Source organism: Talaromyces amestolkiae, assembly GCF_001896365.1.
Source record: "Talaromyces amestolkiae strain CIB chromosome Unknown scaffold2.1, whole genome shotgun sequence".
Taxonomy (NCBI): Eukaryota; Fungi; Ascomycota; class Eurotiomycetes; order Eurotiales; family Trichocomaceae; genus Talaromyces; species Talaromyces amestolkiae.
The window spans coordinates 1,790,950-1,808,383 of NW_024468038.1; the positions used below are offsets into that span (position 1 = coordinate 1,790,950).

General features: G+C 45.9%; 6 protein-coding genes across 6 annotated transcripts; 2 read left to right on the forward strand and 4 right to left on the reverse strand.

The window, feature by feature from the left end:
• Window positions 1–839: 839 nt before the first annotated feature.
• BHQ10_001869 (uncharacterized protein) lies at window positions 840–2,504 on the reverse strand (the record flags this gene model as incomplete). Its single annotated transcript, XM_040873952.1, has 7 exons — window positions 840–1,064; window positions 1,156–1,466; window positions 1,526–1,685; window positions 1,778–1,849; window positions 1,913–2,052; window positions 2,161–2,277; window positions 2,330–2,504. 7 exons carry the CDS (start codon window positions 2,502–2,504, stop codon window positions 840–842), a joined length of 1,200 nt encoding a protein of 399 aa, XP_040730374.1.
• A 784-nt stretch (window positions 2,505–3,288) lies between these two features.
• Window positions 3,289–4,635, forward strand: BHQ10_001870 (uncharacterized protein; the record flags this gene model as incomplete). Its single annotated transcript, XM_040873954.1, has 5 exons — window positions 3,289–3,669; window positions 3,725–3,788; window positions 3,851–4,153; window positions 4,220–4,342; window positions 4,415–4,635. The coding sequence occupies 5 exons, from the start codon at window positions 3,289–3,291 to the stop codon at window positions 4,633–4,635; spliced, it is 1,092 nt and encodes a 363-aa protein (XP_040730375.1).
• A 687-nt stretch (window positions 4,636–5,322) lies between these two features.
• On the reverse strand, window positions 5,323–5,697 carry BHQ10_001871 (uncharacterized protein; the record flags this gene model as incomplete). Its single annotated transcript, XM_040873955.1, has 1 exon — window positions 5,323–5,697. One exon carries the CDS (start codon window positions 5,695–5,697, stop codon window positions 5,323–5,325), a length of 375 nt encoding a protein of 124 aa, XP_040730376.1.
• A 388-nt stretch (window positions 5,698–6,085) lies between these two features.
• BHQ10_001872 (uncharacterized protein) lies at window positions 6,086–7,111 on the reverse strand (the record flags this gene model as incomplete). The annotated part of the gene is made up of 2 exons (XM_040873956.1): window positions 6,086–6,827; window positions 6,876–7,111. 2 exons carry the CDS (start codon window positions 7,109–7,111, stop codon window positions 6,086–6,088), a joined length of 978 nt encoding a protein of 325 aa, XP_040730377.1.
• Window positions 7,112–9,284: 2,173 nt separating this feature from the next.
• On the forward strand, window positions 9,285–10,484 carry BHQ10_001873 (uncharacterized protein; the record flags this gene model as incomplete). Its single annotated transcript, XM_040873957.1, has 3 exons — window positions 9,285–9,449; window positions 9,496–9,802; window positions 9,958–10,484. 3 exons carry the CDS (start codon window positions 9,285–9,287, stop codon window positions 10,482–10,484), a joined length of 999 nt encoding a protein of 332 aa, XP_040730378.1.
• A 188-nt stretch (window positions 10,485–10,672) lies between these two features.
• On the reverse strand, window positions 10,673–16,748 carry BHQ10_001874 (uncharacterized protein; the record flags this gene model as incomplete). Its single annotated transcript, XM_040873958.1, has 7 exons — window positions 10,673–10,930; window positions 10,989–12,381; window positions 13,439–13,598; window positions 13,653–13,761; window positions 13,831–14,981; window positions 15,513–15,908; window positions 15,974–16,748. The coding sequence occupies 7 exons, from the start codon at window positions 16,746–16,748 to the stop codon at window positions 10,673–10,675; spliced, it is 4,242 nt and encodes a 1,413-aa protein (XP_040730379.1).
• Window positions 16,749–17,434: the final 686 nt, after the last annotated feature.

Below are 17,434 nucleotides of genomic sequence, written 5' to 3' on the forward strand. Positions count from 1 at the left end.
GTATCACGACTTTAGTTAAACAGTGTTGTGTCGGGATACGTTAGGCTTGGCTGAACCACATAAATGTTCTAATAGTTGTTGTCGAGAGAGTAGGCTGAGTGATTAGAGTAACAATACTGTAGCTGAGGTATGGAAGTCTTAAATATAACAAGATAGAAGATTCCCTGGATAGCTTGATGCCCATACGAATATAAACGCCTTGCTGACTCTTACTGTTGTATTTGCGTGGCTTATATCAAAAAGCTATAAAAAATAACTAAATATATAATAAACAAGTATATTCATGTAGACTAAATTTCTTATATTTCTTTCTTCACCCATTATATATATGTTAGTATATATCTAATAGTTATCTTTTCTGTTACATATAATCTTTCTGCACTCGCGGTATTAGTCCGATTGTATTCAGTCATATGTTCCTAGCTTTTATCACCTATAAGCCTATATCCTTAGCTCACTGCTTTCATGCCTATTGTGGAAATGACTGGCCACAGTGTTAGCTGCTATAACCAAACGCCTCTCCCAAATAGCACTAGATTCTGCCTAATATCAGGTAAGTTGGTTTCGTAACATTCTCCACCCTCCTGCTGTGAGCGCTCTAGTGGAAAAATCGGTCAACATAATCGTGCTTCCTCAGCGAAGAGTGGCTGAGCTTGCTGAGATAAGTCTTTTCCAAGATCCCTTTTCTTCAGATTCACGGAATGTAAACCAGGATTAGCGCATTTCTACCCCGACAACTAGGGTTTCCATGTTGGGTTTGTACCCAAACCCAGTAGGTTGGAAATAAAAGTCCCCAAAACCCGCCCCATAGCCATGTCTATACAAATCCTCCGGCATATTTATCTGATCGTCTTATACCGAGTTACTTGGGAGCCATCGCTCAAGTCCACTACTGTTGGCTGTAACACATAACCAAACACCCGGGGAGCAAGAACGAATCGCAACACATAGTAGATGACCCCCAATGACAAGATGCCAAGAGCAACGACAGAGGTAAGCCAGTATGGAAGGCTCGTGTTGCCTTTACCATTAGGCGGACGAACAAAGGGCATGACAAGAAGAAACTATATATTCAAAAAGTTTAGAAAACCATGATCAGTTTGCCGTTTTTGGGGTAACGGAAGGGACTGAGTTGCTCTGAAAGAAATAACTTACAATGTTTCCAGCAATATAAAGTGCAATCACAAACCAAGGCGTTGGGCGTGTAGGATTCCACCTTTCGGTGTTCGACAGACGCAATTTCACCAATCCGATGGTGATAGCAGTCAGAAGGAAGGTTGTAGGGTATGAAGACAAGCTGACGATGAAATTGAAAGCGTCACCTGCTGGAGGGGCGCAAATGAAGAGGATTGTAACGCCCAGGTGCAAGGCAAGTGCGAAGATGGGAGTTTTAAATGGTCTGTTCTGCATTATCGTGTTGGGAAACGGAGTCACACCATCCTTAGCGAGTTCTTGAATCACGCGAGCTGAGAGAGATCTATCAGATATTATTCATATATTTCAGAGACTGAAGTATACCACTTACGGACTGTGAATGCAATTCCGAGAAGGTGGCCCAATGCAGAAATGGCCACAAGTGCTGGTAGAGCTTTTGTAGCTGCCGAATCCCCAAAAACATTCCGAAACAGAGAAGCAGCAATGGTAATCTTAGAGGATATAAAGTCTTCTTTGGGCACCGCAGCAAACTGTTGTTTCGAGATTAGTTAAGTTGATTGGTTGGCCGCGGTTGTTTGCAGGGAGAAAATACGTATGCTATATTTGCCAATAGATAGAGTACAGTAATGACAGCCATGGCGGATGGCAGGGCAATCTGTAGCGTCCTCTTCGGATCCTTGACTTCAGATAGGACCTGGCCATTGCTTTTGTTAGCAACCAATGATAAGAGTGTCAGTAACTCGTGGGATGAGCTTACCGCATTGACATTATCGTATCCCTGAAATGCGAAAATAGCATTCAGCAGCGCTGTTCCAATATTATATCCATTGCTAGATGTTCCCTGAAAGGAGGTCGAGATGTCAAAGTTATGAGGATTGTCAATTCTCAAATGACCTCCTAGAGCAGCAAAACCAGTGCAGACAATGAAAAATAGAGTAAATAACTTCACTGCACAGAGTATATCTTGAAGACTTCGTCCAAATCTTGGAGCAACCGTATGAATACCTACGGCGAATACAGCCGAAGCGGTGGCGACTCCACGGACTTTCCAAGTAGTTTGATCTACACCAGTTGCGAGCAGTAGGTAGGATGAAAATGTATAGGCATTACTAGCCGATACCTCTATTTTTCAAGTCAGATGGCTCCTGTCAGAAACCGGCGAAATGTTACTTACGAAGAAACACGCAATAGAAAAGATAAACGCAGGTCTGAAGCAGCTTTGGTGAGAATGAACGCTCCAGGTAAATTTTTATGCCACCGGACCTTGGGATGGCTGATCCAAACTCCAGCATCACCATAGCACCACAAGTTGAAATAATACCGGCAATAAGCCAGAGGATCAGAGACATTCCAACACTACCACTAAGTTTGAAGATAGTTGAAGGTGTGGAGAAAATTCTTGAAATCCACGGGTTAGAATAATACTTCCTTCTCTTCATCAAGACATATATTGATACAGTCAAAACTTACCCAGCTCCAACAATCTTATTCACTATGAGTGATATCGCACCTAAGATCCCGATCTTTCTTTCCTGAAGGATATTTTCTTCAACAACATGAAGGGAATCTTGATTCTTTGGTCCATCATACTGAGGGAGTGGCTCAGGCGACGAGACTACTATCGACTGAGTATGAGCATTGACATTTCGCATCTTTGTAGGGCAGTAGTATCTCACCAGTAGATATTTTATTGTCCGTTTCCATCATTTTCCGTCTCTGGATCACCTCTATAATCGGAAATGAAGTCCTGGAGAAATCGTCTGTTTCATCGAGAAGTATTTGTAGTCACGGCTAATCTGTCCAGAGCTACTCAGATAGAGCACGTCAGTACCAATCCACAATACACCATCCTAACACGATGAGGCATAATTGTTGAATTCCAAATTAGGCAAGCAATTAGGTAAGATAGTTAAGATTTAGCCAGGGCTCGGCATTTTCCGAGTGGCTTTTACTGATGGTTCTCATGCATGGGGCCCGTTTGGTTGTAAGTGGTGTCATTTGAAGATCGGATCACGAATTCAATGCGTTAGTGCAAAGAAATCACACAACACGGGAGGATCATTATAAAAAGTATGGAAAAAGAATGGACCTCAAAGATCAAAGCAGAAATATACAATCTATCCGTCATTCGAGATGGCTGTAAAGTTTGAGCCTTTTGATGTTCCTGGAGCACAGGTTGTGTACAGTAATGTATTTCCCTATGGTCTTCAAGTAAAGTCTGAGGAAGGAAAATTAAATCCTCCTGCTCTTGAAGATTCCGTGGAATCAATCAAGACACTGTCTGCATCAGGCCATCTCTCCGAACTTCTCAAGAAGCATGGAGCTGTTCTGTTCAAGGGAATCGGGCACCCAGCCGCTGAGTCTTTTGCAAAAGTTATCAACGCAGTAGAGAAAGCTCGTGGGTCAACACCATTTGTTCAGATTGGACTTGCGGGAAAGAGAACTATAGTTGCAGAAAATATTTGGACGGCCAATGAAGGTCCTCAAGATCGTCGCTTTTACCAGCATAACGAGGTAAGAGTCCAACAATATTTTCAAGACAACCTTACAGATAGCAGTTTGATTATAGTATTCGAGATATACAAGATTTCCTGCCAACATCCACTTTTATTGTGAGAAGAAAGCTCTTGAAGGTAAGTCGTAGCATGCTCTGATAATGTGGTTATTTGATTTCCGACTTATCTTGATTTGTTAGGAGGCGAAACCCCCATCGCGCACAGTGCTTTAGTGTACGAGAAGCTCGAAGAGTCCGTCCCTGAACTCGTTCAGGAAATCAAAAAAAGAGGACTAGCAATGAAAATGCTTTTCCGCGCTCCAGGCAAAGAAGGTAGAGGGAACGAGTTCAATTGGGCCGGTGAATTCAGCTTCGGACAGGAATTCCTCCCTGGAGATGATCAAGCCACCAAAAAGGAGAAGGTAGAGAAACAAGTACGGAAGTTGACCGATGACTTCCGCTGGACAGAGGACGGCAGTATTGAGCTCACACAGCATATTCCAGGTACGCTCCCTCTTCATGGCCGGTTTATCTATTTTTGTTGTAATTTTTTGGCTTACCCAGCAACAGGAATTCGACGGGCATCTGCAAAAGATCCTCCAGTATGGTTCAATGGACTAGTTGGGCGATTTGGCATCACTCGCGATATCGGAGCATTGGATCCTCCCTATATTGGACGTGATGGTATGACCTGTGAGTCGCAATATTGCTTCAGAAGATGTGATATCGTTTGTTCTGGTTTATCTGATAAATACCGTCTTTTAGACTTACCATGTGAATATGGCGATGGAACGCCTATTCCCCGCGAACACCTAGAAAAGCTCGAGGAGACTATTGATAAGCTGGAAATCAACCTGAGCCTCGATGCAGGCGATATGTTGCTTGTCGACAACCTCCAGGTGTCTCACGGTCGCAAACCATGGAAGGGCGACCGACGGATTCTGGTAAGCATGTGGGAAGGCGCTGAACCTACCCAAGCGTTCTGATGAAGTGGAGGAATCTTGAATATTGTTTCAGAAGAAAGAAGTGAAAACGGTTCTGATACTTCCATATCTAACAAGCGGCTGGGCTGGTCGTTTCAGGTGAAATATAACCAGGAACACAATATTAGACGGGGTTCGGCAGCCAGGGGCTTGAATTAGTTAGTGGGTCAGTAATGCCTCGTTGAGTAGGCGAGCGCTAAGCAAGAACTAATCTAGCGTGCACAGCTTTGTATAATATTCCTGTATAGCAGCCTATGCTAGGTATTTTTGTCTCTTTTAGTTAGACACACAGTATAATATATTATATATTCCTACGCAATTTTTAACAGCAGTATGTCTTATAGGTAATTAAAATGTAAGAGGGCTGTAAGAGGGCGTGACTGTGAGTGACGATTCATAGAATAGATCTGACCTGGCGTTTTCACGGCGCCTGTTACGATGGATAAGACGCCTACATTGAAGGGACCGAGTTTGAGGCGGAGCGTCTCGGCGATGATTTCGATGGATCGCTTGGAGGCTGTTTAGCTTCCTGTAAGATGCGATCAGTCTTCAGTACCAGTGTTTGCCTATCTATTGCAAAGTTTGGATGTGAACATGTCACAGCACAGTATCGTCGCTACTTACCCATTTATCCACGGCACATTAGCATATCCCCAAATAGAAGTAACGAACACAACCTGACTCTTCGCTTTAATGAGCAACGGGCGTAAACGCCTGCGTAATTGCCACCGGTCTCCAAGTTTTAGTCTTAAAGATCGTCCGAGTCTTATTTAAATCTTCATCCAGAGTGGGCATGAAATGATTTCGGCCTGCATTGTTGATGAGGTAGTCCCATGTACCCCCGGCTTTCTCGCGGACAGCTTTCACAGCTGCAGCGATGTGATCGGGTTGTGTCATGTCTAGTGATGAAAGGGCGACATTTGGGAGCCCCTCAGGTTTGGTCATTTCCTCGATGTCGCGGGCTGTAGCGAAAATGAGGTAGCCTCGTTGTTGGAAGGTTAGGGCTAGACCGTAGCCGATGCCATCGTCGCTACAGCCGGTGATGAGAACGGGCCGTTGCGACATGTTGATTGATGTAAGTAGTAGCCAGAAGTTGGAGGCTCACTCCATAATTAGTACAGTAACCCAGCTAGCAGAGGTAGACAACTTTCAGTGCAATAAACCACGCACTTAGGTAGCTGTCTATTCATATTCATATTGAGTAAAATTGTTCGAGGATCCCTAATTGTATTGACTCAATATTGATACTATTCTGTATCGTGATGTACCTGACACTGACATCAAACTTTATAAACATATCAAAACTCCAAAAGTCAAACCCGAAGCCGAATCCGAACGCCCCCTAGAATGAAAACAGAGATCGAAAGTTCAAATGAAGGTTGGTATATACGTTTATCCTTTCCAAAACAACAAACATTAATAATCAAGGCTATGAGAGCATGAGTCAGGACAACTATTTGTTAGCCTTCTTAGGCGGTGGTGGAAAGTAAGGCTGTTCCTGTGGTTGTTCGGCCGCTTCCGAGATGTTAATGGAGACGTGGCCGCCGTTAGAGAATGAAGACGTCTTGGGCGTATTCCAGTTTCGGAATGGGAGGTCACTGGATGATGATGGGGATGGGTCGTTGAGAGACTGATATTGTCCCTGGCTTTGGAAGAAATGTGTTTGATGATAAGGCGAGCCCATCGGTTGCAGCCCTGGGGTGTACGCGGCACCAGGCAGGGCTGGAGGAGGGAAAGCAGGTGAGTTGATGATATCCTCGTACTCGCGCAATGCACGGTCTTCGGCTTCCTTTTCTTCGCGTTTCTCTTCCTGGCGTCTTCGCCATGCATCCTTCTCTTCTTGGCTGACGAAGCAGGACATGATCGCCAGTATGGTCTCGACAAAGTATATCACAATCACGATAACAGTCAAAGCGAACAGGGCTTTTGCCTGTTGACAGTATCCGATGTTACTGGGGCTGTAGGCCACGGTGCATTTTTTGGTGATGTACCAGGGTGGCCCGCGTTGGGGATGACGAGAATCTGTCGTGTCGGAGCCGGCTTGGAAGCATGCAGCAGCAATATAGAGGATGCATAGGGTGCCGTGCACGACAGCCGAGACTGGAGGGTAGAAGAAACGAAGTACGTGGATGGGTACCTTTGTTAGGATGACGAAAGTGCTGAGGACACCAATGACAAGGTTGAAGTTGTACAAACTGATCGATTAGTTTTTATTGTCGAAATTTCAGAGAAGGTGAACATACAGTGAACTCCAGACAATCGGCACTTTGTATGTTCGGCCGTTTGTCAAAGCGTAGACGACTTGGTTGGGAGCGCTATTAAAGCCGTTGTTTGCTCCATCTTGCCATAATTTCGTCGTATATGTATTGTGTGAAGCGATACCGGTCAAAATGAGTACTGGCAGAATGAATGGTATCTCGGCGCACATCAAATACAGCGCCAGATAGTGGTTCTTGTATGCTCTGGGAATGAACACCATGATGGCGAGCAGGCCACGGTAATCGATCAACTGATGAAGTTCGACTTCTGAGTACCTTAATACCGCAATCCCTCAAGCCAGTCCGGCTGGCTTCAGCTCATGCCGTTAACAGTCGGAAGCATAAAATTGATGGAATTCGGATGGTGTTGAGGACGGGCATTCTTTAAAGGTGCGACGAGGAGAGGGAGAAGCTTATTGAAGAGGCCATGACAAAGAACTGCTGCTACTGCAGTAGGTTGCACAATGTGCCTGTGCCGCAAACTCTGGTGAGGGGGCATCGGACACGCAAAGTGCAATGCTCGAATACAAGGCCACCCATAAGCGCCGAGCAAGGCACTTTCAACGATAGCCAGCCAGTCAGGGTTGAGGGATGGCTTCTTGTCCGCAAAGAGCGGGGAACGAGACGGCGAGCGGGAGATGTGACGGACGTGCAGCTTCGGCCAATCACCGCTGCAAACACCACTTTTCGCTGCAATCCATCACATCTTAGCGCTTTTCTGGCCAGGCCACTCGATGTCCGTGGCAGGATTTCCTATCGCCGCTAGCGACTCATTGGCTGATTGATGGGTGATTTTGTGAGTCGGTCTGCATGTGCCTAGACGAGCACTGAGAGTGCGTAGTTTGCAGTAGTGTCTCGCCTTCCACATAATCACACTGCTAGCCTATGAATCAACTGTAAGATGAAGCCATTGTGTGATGAACATCCTTCAATCACCGATCAGATGTTCGAGGCGCTGATCTACATCCATGTCAAAAGTAGCTAGCATTAGGTGTAAGTTAAGTGAGTGTGAAAGAGGAAGAGCTCTCGGGAGGACTTCCGGCCGGGTAGATCATCTTCCCAACCAATACTATACAATCTCGGCCAATCAGAGTGCTCAGTCTATTTTATAGTGATTACGAAGTACAGTGTTTTCATTTGAATCCTGCACGGATGGACAACTTTTCTCGGCATCGAAGGCGTTCAGGACAGGAAAACAAAGGGTGATGGTTGGCAGTTCAATGCACACCCATATCTCCGGCTATAGATGTGTTTTATGCCCCGTCTTCGTAACCTCGCAATTAAATAATAACCATAATGAGAATTACTCTATCTTATAAATTTCTCCCGATTGCCATTTACCACAAGAACTGGGCATCTGATTGTGAAGACTTGACCATTATATGTCACAGCTTTTGCCTATAGGGTTATTTAATATTTGGGGTAGAGCTTTGTAAGCCATTGTGAAAAAGGTCTCACTATGCTGATGAAGCAGGGAGATACATTTTTTTTATCAAGCATGGCTCACAGAGCTTGCTAAAATAAGATAAAGAATGACAGGTGGAGGACATATGTATGCTCGATCTTGTTTAGACGTGGACTATCGCAGAGGTTAAGACCATTCCCAATATAAGCTTCTCGCTCACTTTCGAACCTCTACCACCAAGCTTTTATTCTCGAGGTGCCAGCACCCATTCACTGGGCCTAGGAAACCGAACGGAGTCCCTTGTTATTGCAGTCATGACCGCGATCTAGTTTACACCCACAGATGATATGCTTGTAAACACAACTACGCAGTCATTGCTTGATAATGTTGTTTCTGCGGCTACAGAACTTGGGGGCTCCGACTCCTTCATATACCTTAATTATGCGGGTAAATATTAGAATCCGATTACCAGTTATGGAAATGAAAGTGTTGGGTTGTTGCAGGAGGTTAGACAAAGGGTTGATCCGATATTTGTTTTTACAGAGCAGGTTCCTGTTGGGTATAAGATTCCTTCGTAAGGATGGATATACTTTGTTTCTCCTCCGCCACTTTCCTATGCTATAGATCAGAAAGAAGATTGATGCAAGACTATAGTATCGACATATGTGTGTGTTTTATCTTATAAACCTCTTACATTGGTTAGATATTGTATGTAATTTATAACCTACACGTATCATTACGGTACGTATACCTAGGAAAGAGACATTAGCATCAACGACGTCATACATACAGAACCTCCTCTAAACATCAACTTTGTTCTTGCAACACGCTTAATTATCAGTGATACAAACCGTAATGTTTCAGCCCAACTCCCAATGCGGCCGATTAGACTGATACATTCACCCAACATATGTAGTTTACAGTTTACAGTCTTCCATCGAGCGGGGCAGACATCCCGACTATCACTTTGGTCTCGCGGCGCAACAACCATGACTCCACGCAAGGACTCCATCCCCCATGAGACACGCACAGCGGCAGAACCACGACAGAACAAACTATACACTGTTCATGTCGCGCGTCTCGAGCAAGTCAATCCATCCATTCGACTGCTTCGGTTCGCACTGCCGCAAGAAGCGCCTGCGGACGAAACTGCCGTATGTTCGTTTCTTAACCCCCCGACTGCAAACACTGACTTTCCAGTTCGACGCCCAATCCCAAGAGACATTCTCCTTCCTCCCCGGTCAATGGCTTGATGTTCATATTCCCTCCATCCCGCAAGCAGGCGGCTTCACCATAACTTCCACCCCTGCTGATGCCCTCCCCCTCCCCATCCCCGATCCCACCATCATCCAAGACGGGACTGAGAACCTATCCCATCAACAAGGCGAATTCGGGACCGAGGCTGCGGCTGATGGAAGGTATCCGTATGTAGAACTTGCGGTTCAGCAATCACCATCCAATCCGGCGGCGGCGTGGTTGTGGAGACCACATAAGGAGATTCTGGGGTGTGAGTTGAGAGTAAGAGTCGGGGGAAGTTTTGTGTGGCCTCCTGCTTCCGTGAGGACGGATCAGATTCATAAAATAGTCTTTGTGGCGGGKGGTGTTGGGATCAAGTAGGCCTCTGTACTCCCCTGAAATATGAATCATTGAACTGACGGCAAGACCCAAGCCCTTTGATATCGATACTCTCCCATCTAACAGAAGACCAAACACTCAACCCTGCAATCCCTCTTCCAGAGAGGTCACCTAATCATCCACTTCACATCCGGTTTCTGTACTCGACTCAGATCCCAGCATCTTCCTCCGTGCTGGATGAGAAGACGCTCGATCAGATCCTCTTCCTGTCACGACTACGCAACATTCTGCAACGCACAAGAACAGTTAACAACCGGCCCGCAAATATCAAGCTGGATCTGGACCTTTTCCTGACTAACCTCTCATCCCCTACTGCGGTCGCACAAGCCAGCGAGATATTGAACAAGGTGACCGATGGTAATAACGCATCCGACAGCAGGCCATTCATACGCGTTCTTGGCCAACGCATCAGCAAAGACGATCTTGACCCAAAGCCACAGCAGGAAGACACGGTATATTACATCTGTGGCCCGCCGGCCATGACGGACGAGTTCGTGCAGTACCTTGAACCGGTGGTTGGTAAGGAGAGGGTTCTCTACGAGAAGTGGTGGTAGCGACTACTTCTAAAAATAAGACAAAAAAAGACAGATAATATGCTAATCACCTATTGCAACTATAGACTGTCCAATTGCAATACACTTCAAAAGTAATCAATATCCAGTGGGTATACTGTAAAATAAATACGAATGGTCTTCCTCCGTATAATGAAACGCTATGAAAGAAAGCAACAACAAGAATGGTATCAAGCTCGAACCTGACCCGCATCGACAATCATCATCTCGTCAATCCGCGACTCGGTATCGCCATATTCAAGACGTTTATATGTCACAATTCTGCCGGGGCCCATGTCGAATTCGTAAAATCGCATGCGCCGGATGAAACCTCCATAGCCGCCGTAGCCGCCGAAACCCGAGGCACCGCCGTAGCACATCCATATGTTTGGTTTGTTGTTCATGTCTCGGTTGAGCATGCAGTAGTCGTTGACGTGGTCGCTATGAATCTGGTTAGTTCAAAAGTTTCAAAGTGCAAGGATGGTAGACGGACTGTCCACAGCTCACGAATAGAATATTCTCTTCTATGAGAGCATCCATAAATCCAGAGTTGAAGCCCGGGGCTGTCGGTGCTTCCAGCCAATTACCTTTCCACGAGTTGGTATCTTCACGATACTCAGGTAACGGAATATGAATAAAAGCCATATCCATATGCATATGGCTGTATTGATTATGCTGCTTCTTTAAACTCTGAGATGTAGTCTTGAACCATTTTATCTGGCTCGGTTTAATCCAGTCATAGCCCCGGAATTGACGCTCATCTGGCGAATAAGAATGTGTGTCAAGAAGATATAAAGTCAAAGCGGAATGATGGGCACTCGACCGACCCATTACCTCGACAATGTAATTTCCGACACCGTCGACATCGTCCGGACCAGCGGTAGATACTGAATACGGCAATTCTTCGAGAAGCGCCATTAGCTGCGCCCGGTTGAGATTTCCTTCGTCGTCGTGATTACCAAAAATAGCGGCGTACGGGATCTTTCGATCGACAAGCGGCTTGACGAATTTGAAAACAGCGCTTTGGACATCTTTAGACGTCTCGCCATTGACTTCGTCACCCGAAAACACCACGAGGTCCGGCTTCTCCTCATCCAAGAGTTTCTCAACAAAGTCCAATGTTCGAGGATCAGCTTCACATTTTTCTCCCGGTACTCTTTCTTCAGGCACTGGATCTCTGCAAGCGCCAGTTCCTGTGCTCAGATGTAGATCCGCCGCCTGCATAATCTTGAACCTTTCGCTATCGTTTATTCTGAGCTCTGGCTTCTTCAACACTGGTGGTACCCCCCTTCGAACCGTGAGTCGTGCTTCCGTCGCCTCCGTCAAACTATTCAACAGCACAAAAGTATCTTTCACCTCCCACTGGGGTCGCGGATCGACTGCGTCCGCTCCAAATAAGACATCAACCGACGTAAGAGCCTGCTTCGAATCGCTCACATGCGGCTCAGAACTGCGCCTCAACCATATTCCGCCGGGTCTCGCTTCCCAGTCATTTTCATTCGAGTCGATGGCGTTGGGCGCACCGCCCCTCGGATTCTTTGTCTTGGAATCCAGTAGTCCCGGATTGAACCTACTGATTCGCAGATCGATTACCACTTTATCAGTTTCGAGGAGTTCCTCCTCCCGTTTTCGCTGGAAATGTACATAGGCGGCAGATGTCCACGTATTATCGAGGTAGAGATCCTTGTCGACGCGGGACCACACCGACGGGTCAAGGGTACAACTCGAGAAAAGGTTTATAGACGAGCAGGTCACGATCGTAACGTCCGTAACGACAAAGCCCGGGTGATGGGTCGGCAGATGGCCATGAATGGAATTCGGTAGGACGCGGAATTGTTTGTCGATGAAGAGGATGATAAGGAAGACGAAGAAACCAAAAACGCTGAGCTGAACTCCCGTTCTAACCTTTGCAGGGCGGACAGTCAAGTTAGAATTATACATCGCTTTGAGATGGACTTGCAATTGAACAAAAATAAAAGAAGAAAGCAATAGAAGAACATACTATACGGCGAGTCATTTTGACCCTTCGCCCGTCAAGAATGAGGAGTCCGGCGGACTGATAGCTATCAACCAACGGGATTCACGCGCATCTAGGTGTGCAGTAGCGACGAGGCGTCTAGCGAAAGTGATCATCCGATAAAAGTTGCAGCCTAGGCAGGCTTCCAGGCATGTTGCGGGGTTTCCGGAGCTGATAAGAAAAACGCAAGCCCTATGTCCTAAAGGAAGTGTAGAAAGAGCATGACATATATACCGATTTCCACCTCTTCGTCCGGACGTTGTGATGGTTGTCTAGAGTGTTGGACAAGGAGCGAGAAAGAAGGTCTGAGTCCGGGGAAGATTCCTTGCTGCGGATCGGCCAATCACGGAGTCTGTATGGGTCCGTATTGATCTGACGCCTTAATGATACGACTATTACGGTAAACTGTAATACGGTAAGTATATATTCCTTGCGTCTGGCATTATCTCAGTTCTTGAGAATATTTGCATTGATTTATGGAATCCTCTTGTTATTATTATTAATTGTATAAGGATGGGTCGCCGTCAACCATCAATCACAAAATTTGTACGAACTTTATTCTTCGACCTCGGACCGGGGTGGCGCCGGATTCGGTTCACAGATTAGCCCTAACTCGACCACAAGTGCTGAACTCAACAATCTTCTTACATTGCTGATTTGGCGGGCCGTTTGTACTGATTCTTCATCATTGGTATATGTCTATCCTAAACCACGATCTTGTCCTTCAATATTTGAGTATAAGCAGTCAGCATCTTACGGACTGACTGATCTCCTCCAGAGTTTGTGTCTTCTTTGTCGCCGAAATGTTTCCTTTTGTGGAAGACCACACAACCCTAGCATGCTAGAGCTAATTCGTTATGAAGAGCCTGACATAATCTCAGCCTCTATCCTTTGCGCTCTCTGTTCCCTCCATCCGGGGCCCCAATGCATCAGAACCCACAGAATCGGCGTCGTAGCAAATATGACCAATGAAATGAATGTAAAGCACCAACCGTATCCCATCGAGTCAATCATCTGGATGATGACGGCTGCTTCCCCGGCGCCCAGCAGACAACGACAGAGATTGTTACCCGCTGTGGCTGTTGCCGGAGACATTGGGTCTGGGGTTGTCAGTTTGTTATTTCGGAAAGCACTTAGCAATGAAAAGCACATACAATAATCAATCAATGCGACGCTGCAGCAATTGAAACTGCCGGAAATACAATAGCCAACGAAGAAAAGGAGCACAAGAGGAGCCGCCAATGGAGCTTGGATTTGCACGACCTATCATAACATATGAGCTCTGATTAGTTGTCTTTTGGTAGCGAGAAGAACAAACAAGGGAAGAAATACCCATCCATAGCAGAGCAATGCAGAATTTCCAATCAATATCAAGATCAATGCAATTGGCAATCGCACTTTTTCCAAAGGGAAATGTCTGGTATCAGTGGTCTGACCCTTAATTATTTCAAATCCAGCAGCTTTGGCAACTTGACGAAATCGCCAGTCTAAAGCTCGCCCATTGAACAGCGAGGCCATTAATGCTCCGATACCATAGGGAAGGTAAGTTAATCCGATTTGCAGGTCGTTGAATCCGTATTGTTGCTGAAAAACATATGGAAGACTGCTGGTGACACTGAAATAGGAGGCATATACGAGGCAATTGTATAGAAGCAGGAGCCCAACATCCTTTTCTTTTAGGATTTTGAGCGTTGCAAGCGGGTTTGGCATTCGGATCCCTCTTTTACCGTCTTTCAGATGCGTAGGATGTGACGAAGCTTGCGTTTGTGACTTGGCTAGACTCCGCCTTGCCCGTATGATACTGATCAAGTCTCTATTCCATCGCTGGGGTGGAATTGATCCGTTTCCCACCACGTTGCGACCTGTTTCTGGAAAGGCCAACACCATCAAGGTAAGTAGTACACCAACAAAGATCACTAAGAACCAAAATATAGACCGCCAGCCCAAAAACGCTGCTAGGATACCACCGAGAACGGGGCCCAGGGCAGGTCCAACCAATGCACCTCCATTTACCAAGCCCATATACGTTCCACGTTCGGCAGCGGTGGCAACATCAGCGGCAACGGCTGTTCCCAGTGCAATGGTTGAAGATGACCCCGTTGACTGTAGACAACGCAATACCAACAGAGCTGGGTATGATGTCTGTAGGGCAAGGCCAATACAGGCACCAAGATAGATTATGAAACCAATTATGTACGCCGGGCGACGGCCACTGGTATCAGCCAGATTTCCCATCAATGTCGGAGAAATACCTTGTAATATCATGTAGGTGGTGAGAGATATGTTGATCAGTGACTGACTGACATGAAGGTCAACCGATAATGGATTGAGTGCAGGATAATAGATGTTTCCAGACAGCGGCGAGACCATGCCGCATATGGCGGCCATGGTGACAATCCAGATTCGAGTGCCTTTGGGGAAAACAGAATGGCGCGCTGCCTCCGCATTTTGTGGTGGTTTCTCCTTGGAGCTGCTGCCATTGTCTGTAAGGTTGTCATGATTACTAGGGCAGTCGGCCAAGGAAGCGATGATGGCGTCTTGGTTAGTTTTGTCATCCCTTTCGACGCTGTTGTGTGCACCTTCTGCTGTGCAGTCTTGCATGGTTTGTGTATACGTCTGTAAAGATGTTGTTTCACACAAGAATTTCAACAAATGTCAAAGGAAATTAGGATGCGAAGTTTTGATCTCGGAGATCCCCTTTGTTCTTTATTTTCAGAATGTACCACCCCACTCGCACTATAGCTGTGCAAATGAAAAATGCAGGGTTATTGTTGATTGTCTACTTCTAGTTATCAATCTAACTTGCTTCCACGCACAGAATTTATTATCGAGTATGTTACCACTAGTACTAAAATAATTTATATAACTCATACTATAGACATGAAAATTAATCAATCTGGGATTTTCACTAACAAAAAAGCGGTCAATCATTACCAATCAAAACTCAAGAGTTCAGGCACTAGAAAGTTGTACTTCAAAGTTTCCATGCCTAGGTAGCTTTCGAGCCAACTCACTCTTCAGCCGCTGTTCTGTCGCATCCAAATACTCGTCCGTCATCACATATGTCTCTGGTTGCCCAGCCGAGATGGCCAGATCTTTAGTCATTATGCCATCCAAATCGACTGTGTCAATGCACGCCTTCTCCAGGCATTCTGCAAATGCAACAAGATCGGGGGAATCATCGAGTTTGCCGCGCTGGATCAGTCCACGCGTCCAGGCAAAGATGGTTGCTATAGGATTTGTGGACGTCTTCTCCCCTTTTTGGTACGCGCGAAAATGGCGCGTAACAGTACCGTGGGCAGCCTCGCTCTCAAAAGCTTTGCCGTCTGCGGTAGTGAGAACAGAGGTCATCAGGCCTAGAGACCCGAAGCCCTGCGCGACAAGGTCGGATTGGACATCACCATCGTAATCTACCAAGAGAAAATAAGGCCATGCTAAGTTTCTTGTCTGTGTGCGGGAGAGGCAAAATACTCACTCTTCAGAGACAAGACAAACCCACCCTCGCTCTTCATCATGTACGCTACCATATCATCAATGAGACGATGCTCGTACCAGATGTTCTGCTTTTTGAACTCAGGCTCGTACTGAGTCTCGTACAGTTCTTTGAAGACTGCAACGAAGCGACCATCGTACTGTTTCATCACATTATTTTTCGTCGCGACATACAAGGGAAGACCCCTACTAAGCGCAAGCCGGAAGCTGGTATGCGCAAACTTGAGGATAGAATCATCCGTGTTAAGCTGAGTTTGTGCGATCCCAGGCCCTTCGAACTTGAAGACTTGGATGCGAGTTTGTTCCTCGTCGGCATTTTCAGGAGTGTACACCATCTCTAAGATGCCAGGGCCAGGAGCAACAAGGTCTTTACCTGAATACTGGTCTCCAAACGCATGTCGGCCGATGATAATCGGCTTTGTCCACGTCCGAACAAGCGGAGGCACTCGTGAAATCACTACAGGCTCGCGGAATACAGTCCCACCAAAGGCATTGCGGATCAACCCATTTGCTGATGGCAAGTTGTTCCTCAATTGAAACTCCTCACGCCGCGCTTTATCTGGGTTTATCGTAGCACATTTGATGCCGACCCCGAATTCTCGGATTGCTTCAATGGCATCACGGACAACTTGATCATTGGTTTGGTCACGGTATGGTAGGCCTAGATCGAAATACCGTAGATCAATGTCAAGATACGGGTGAATGAACCGCTTTTTGATATCATCCCAAAGGACTCGCGTCATTTCATCGCCATCCATTTCGACAATGGGAGTTTTCACCTGCCGCATGTAAGCTACTTTCTCAGTCGAAATTAACAGGCCATACATACACTAATCTTTGGATATGCCGACATTTTCTTGGTTTTAACAGCTATGATCAAGGCAGTAGATACTATAAAGTGATTCAAAGATTGTGATGGTTTACCTTAGATATTTAAGAATTTTTCTACTTATAACATACTTCTTTATTCTAGTTTTAAATACTTATATTAATGTATCAAAGTACCTGGGTCACCTCCAAGGGAGATGTTAAAGTGTGTGGTACAATTGACTGCAATACTGAGCAAGTTTCCCCTTCCCTTCAAATCCATGTAATCTCGCTGATTGATAAGATGAGACCTTCTTAAAATGCTTTGGTCTTATTGCGACGCACCACGAGGACCAAGAAACAAACTCTTAGGTCCTGCCGATCTAGCCGCTTAGCTGACGAACAAGTACAAGGAAAATGGCATCATCAGACGCTAAAGTTCACACCGTAAGTCTCAATTCGATGCGGGGAAGTGGAAGTTGAGCCGATCATGTTGATCCCTGCGATTAACAGTGTGCTTAATCATGCTGCTTATGGCACTAGTCTTGTAGAGGAAATCCGTCGTGTGCCTCTGAATTTTGGCTGAAGGTGGCATTTTGATTTTCAGCAGCCTTGTGTTTTGGTTGACTATTACTTG